General features: G+C 39.8%; 1 protein-coding gene across 1 annotated transcript; it reads left to right on the top strand.

The window, feature by feature from the left end:
- Window positions 1-1,847: 1,847 nt before the first annotated feature.
- PWWP2A (PWWP domain containing 2A) lies at window positions 1,848-4,426 on the top strand (the record flags this gene model as incomplete). The annotated part of the gene is made up of 1 exon (XM_009696354.1): window positions 1,848-4,426. A coding segment is annotated over one exon (1,686 nt), but the record flags the coding sequence as incomplete, so codon positions are not given.
- Between the last annotated feature and the right edge of the window lie 820 nt (window positions 4,427-5,246).

Raw genomic sequence — 5,246 nt, 5'->3', positions numbered from 1 at the left:
GGGTTGGAACTGGATGGTCTTTAATGTCCTCTCCACCTCAAACCATCCTATGATTTTATGTTGATACTAAACTGTAAATTGTCACGTATTCAACTTCCCTTTTTTATGATGACAGAATTATTTGGTTGCCCATTTCTTAGGTTTTCTGCTGTTTCTGTTCTCCTTTTGTAATGAAGTGCAAACTAGATGAATCATTTAATCTTGGATGGGCTGTTTGCTACAGTTGCAACATTTAAAGTCTGAAAAGCTTAACAGATAAGCAGAAGGACAAACAAGTGATGGCTTTTGTTGGTGACGGTGTAAAGAATCTTCTAAAACGTATGATCATGTTTTTTCAAAACTAATTTTGAAGGAATAAAGCCAACACGTAGGCGCTTGTATATACTGTGTGTTTCTCACAGGAGTGAGAATGGAAAATAGACGAGTATTCAGCATTTATCTTTAGTTGAGAGGCAACCATAGATTGTAAATAAACTTCACTCAGTTAAGAGGATGTTGCATTTGAGCAGCTGCAGTGCAACATGAACTAGCGTTAATCTGAGGACAAATCTTGGGTAATTACTTCATTCTCGTGTCAGGTGGGGTGGGATAAACATAATGATGTTTGTTTACTGATTCAAAATGGATGATTTGGCATTTGAATTGCAACCTTGTCTATCATGTTGTTACTGCATTAAGGTCAAACTATTAAAATACCAAGTAATATAAGCCAAACCCTAGCACGTGTATGGGAGCTGGAGTCAGGCGGAGCTGAAGAGCAGTGAACAGCCTAGTGACTGCTCTACGTAAGGCTGGTACCTCAGCTGGTAGGTTGTGGAGTGGAACAGAAGGAAGGTTAAACAAGCTTTTATAATCCCTCCTGCCCTGTTCTGGGGATTGAAAGATACATGGTTGTGAAATGAATGTATTTATCATTTGATTTCCTCTCAGGAGAAGGCAAGCATAATGCCTTGGAAACTGATAAAATGTTTCCCTTGGCACAACACTTTGCAGAAAGTATTGGTTACCTGTTAGGCAACATGCTCCTTCTGTTACTATAGGAAAGTTGAGCTAATGCTGAAGCCGTGGTGGGACTTTTCATTCTCTTCTCTCAGAGCTGATGAGGCTGTTGAAGTCCTATGTGAGTGAACTGGGGCAGCAGAGATCTAGAACCCTCTGAAGAAAAGTAGGCAAAGGTTTAAAATACTGTTTGCTTGCAAAACATGGAGGACTGGTGTTGAAATAAGGGTAGTTTTGCTGGAAGAAACTCAAACTAATAGGCTAGCAAGTTTTGGGCTGTAATGCATCAATGACCAAGTGCTAATCTTTTGTGGATGGGGAATGATGGCACTGTCTGTTCAATGCAAGTATTTTATGCAGTCTGTATTTACCTTGATTTAAATCTGAAATGTATTTGGCCTTTTGTGCTATGCTAAAAATGAAATAATTTTGTAAAAGTTACTGAAGATGCCTTAATGTAAGTTGACTTAGTGTGGAAATTAATCTTGGGTAGATTTGGAGTTGATGGGATGAGTATGTAGTTTGTATGTTTATAAGCATTTTCTAAAAGTACAAAGTTTGTTCCTTTACTGCTGTGTCTAGCTGATATTTTTTGTTACGTTTTCGGAGCATCTTGTTGATGCAAGAGAAACTGATAATAAGTGAAATTATATTTCATGTTCTCTACTGACTTGGTTTTGGTGTCCTGCTTTTTCAAAGCTTACCATAAGGCTAGATATGAAGCTTTAATTTTCTGGGGACTCATGTCTTTCAAATGGTGGCTACATAATGCGGACAGGTTTTCAGATGCTTTTTAATAAATGCAGCAGAAGATCCGTCAAAACATTTAATTATTTTTTTTTTTATCTTTAAGGTTTGGACCCCATGGAATCCCTGTGACCATATTTCCTAAAAGGGAATACAAGGATAAACCTGAAGCCATGCAGCTCCAAAGTAAACCATTCCAAGACGAGGCACAGGTGAAGTGTGAATCTAATGCTGCAGTCCCTGATGACTCTTCTCTCACACAACCATCAGAACCTAGCATAGCTAAAAGCCTATGGACTTCTAAACCACCTCCTCTCTTTCATGAGGGAGCACCATATCCTCCTCCTTTGTTTATCAGGGACACGTATAACCAGTCAATACCTCAGCCTCCGCCCCGGAAAATTAAGCGGCCCAAACGTAAAATGTACAGGGAGGAACCTACTTCTATCATGAATGCTATCAAACTACGACCCCGGCAGGTCTTATGTGACAAGTGCAAAAACAGTGTTGTTGCAGAAAAAAAGGAAATTAAAAAAGGTGGCAATGCAAGTGACTCTTCAAAATATGAGGATAGTAAAAAGCGAAGAAATGAGAGTGTGACTACTGTGAATAAAAAACTTAAGACTGACCATAAAGTGGATGGAAAAAGCCAAAACGAAAGCCAGAAAAGGAATGCTGTGGTTAAGGTTTCAAATATTGCCCACAGCAGAAGCAGAGTAGTTAAAGTTTCCGCACAAGCAAATACTTCAAAAGCGCAGTTAAATACAAAAAAAGTTCTCCAGAGCAAAAACATGGATCATGCAAAAGCTCGGGAAGTCTTGAAAATGGCCAAAGAAAAGGCACAAAAGAAGCAGAGTGCAACCTCCTCTTCCAAAAATGCACATTCAAAGGTCCACTTCACACGGCGTCTTCAGAACACCAGCTCAGGTTCCCTCCCACCCCGATTGCGTTTAAAGCCACAAAGGTACCGGAATGAAGAAAATGACTCTTCCCTCAAGACAGGACTTGAGAAAATACGGAGTGGCAAGATGGCAACTAAGCCCCAGTCTCGCTGCTCCTCCACCCGCTCAGCAGGTGAGGCCCCTTCAGAAAATCAGAGCCCCTCAGAAGGCCCTGAAGAGGCCAGCAGTGAGGTTCAGGACACAAGTGAAATGCATGTAACTGTTGATCAGGATGAACACCAGACATTGGGCAAGAGAGGCAGCAAAAGCAATATAACGGTTTACATGACCCTTAATCAAAAGAAATCTGACTCTTCCAGTGCATCAGTTTGTAGTAGTGATAGCACAGATGATTTGAAATCTACCAACTCCGAGTGTAGCTCTACTGAAAGCTTTGATTTTCCTCCAGGCAGCATGCATGCACCTTCCTCCTCCTCCTCCTCTTCAAAGGAAGAGAAAAAGCTCAGTAATTCCTTGAAAACGGAAGTCTTTTCCAAAAACGTCTCTAAATGTGTCACACCAGATGGCAGGACCGTATGTGTAGGGGACATTGTTTGGGCCAAGATATATGGCTTCCCTTGGTGGCCAGCCCGTATTCTTACCATAACTGTGAGCCGGAAAGATAATGGCCTTTTAGTTCGACAGGAGGCTCGTATCTCATGGTTTGGCTCCACAACAACATCTTTTCTTGCTCTTGCACAACTATCCCCCTTTTTAGAAAGCTTCCAGTTGCGCTTTAATAAGAAGAGAAAGGGTCTTTACCGCAAGGCCGTCACAGAGGCAGCTAAGGCTGCTAAGCAGCTGACTCCCGAAGTTCGGGCCCTGCTGACACAGTTTGAAACGTGAACATGGAAAGTAAGGTAGGCAAGAAATCCAGAGGCTCCACAAAATTCATAGCCTAGTTAGAGAACTACCATGAAGGACTTGCCAAGTCAGAAGTTGCACTCGGTTGACTGCTCTTTTTATACTAAAGCTGTTCCATTTGTAGCGGTTTCTTGACAGTTAAACGAATTGAACATGCAATCAAAATTAGCCTAAAGTGAAAACTCCAGTATTTTTCAAGTCAGAATTTTTTTTAAAGAAAAAACAACTCCTCAAACACCCAATGCATAGGAGCCATAGCCTCAGCTGAAAGGCAGCTTATTTGCAGGGAATTTTTTAGTAGTTTCTACCCAGTATATAACTAGTTGCTGTGTGGCAAAGGGTTAACACAAGGGATGAAAGTAATAGCTGTGACTTTTTTTTTTTTTATTAGGTGGCCCATCAGGGAAGTGTAGAAATGTAAGCCTTGTCTAAATGGTCTTTAAAGATTATTTTAAATAGTCTCTAATGCATTTAGTCTGGCCGGTGCAAATCAGTTCAAAGCATGCTTAGATATCTTAAGGAGGCATGCCCCAATGCACAGAGGCCAGCTTAAATGGCATTAGAAGACTTGCTGAAATTTTTAAGGAAGAAGAATTCATGTGACTTAAAGACCAGATTAAATGGGGTTTTATCATAGTGACCACTTAAACACTCAGCCTTTCTATGCACATGGGGGCACAAATATAACACTTCAGGGTCTGAGAAGCTGAGGGATGCCTGTAGCTCTAAGTCAAAGCTGAGAAGTTGCTCAGTATTTGGGATCAAGGGCTGTTAATGCTGCATAGGTGTGAATCATAACTTCTGGTCTTTCTTCCTGAAGAAATCTTTCAGGCCATTTGCCTGGAGGTTTAGATTAAGAGAGGCTTTGTTTTGAATGTGTAAATAATTGATTGCTGAAATTGGTCAGATTTTCTCCTGACTGGTGGTTCCTAAATTCTTAGGATACGTCCTAGTACATTACACTTTGTGAATTGTCAGATGTGTAATTGTTGCATTTTGGATGTATCTAACTTCTTTTTTTTTAATATTTCGGTTTAAGGTATCTGTTTGCAGGTCAGAAAATGAGAATATGTAATTGTGTAATGCTCTGAAATGTAAAAAACAAACTGTAAATAAAATTGACTAAATCTGAATTATTTGTGTGTGTTTCTCAAAAAGCTTTGAAAAAAAAATCCAGGATGTTAGAGTACTTTATATGTATGCCATATTTAGAGGACACCCTTTTAAAAAGTAAATTGTCCTTTTTCACACATCCTTAAAGATAACTGCTTGATGTAGAGTACTATCGGTATACTTCAGTCTTAATTTTGAGACTAAGCAATTATCTGTCCCTTTTGTTTCAAAAGTAGCTCTGTAGAGCTCTTTTGGTAAAGTTTCTCAAATTTCTCCCTTGATTAGATTTTGTTCCATAAATTTGAATAAAGACTGTGGATAATGTCACTTATACAATGGGGAAATGTTTTTAGTTTTCTCCATCTATCAAAACCAAATTAGACCCACTCTCCACTGCTACTTCAGCTTTTCTTGCATGTCTTTTGCTCAGTGTTGGAGCATTTTCATGCAACTGACTTTTTTTTTCCTTCTTCTAGTTTTGGTCCCTGTCTGACCACGTCTATTACTGTCGCTTTCTCCAACCCATTCCTGTTTCAGCTTTGCAATGCCTTGTGAAGAATCTCTCAGTGTTCATCCCAAAGC

This window comes from Cariama cristata, unplaced genomic scaffold, assembly GCF_000690535.1.
Source record: "Cariama cristata isolate BGI_N322 unplaced genomic scaffold, ASM69053v1 scaffold1613, whole genome shotgun sequence".
In the NCBI taxonomy this organism is placed as follows: Eukaryota; Metazoa; Chordata; class Aves; order Cariamiformes; family Cariamidae; genus Cariama; species Cariama cristata.
Note: the sequence above shows the minus strand (reverse complement) of the source record. Positions and strands in the feature narration are given on the sequence as shown.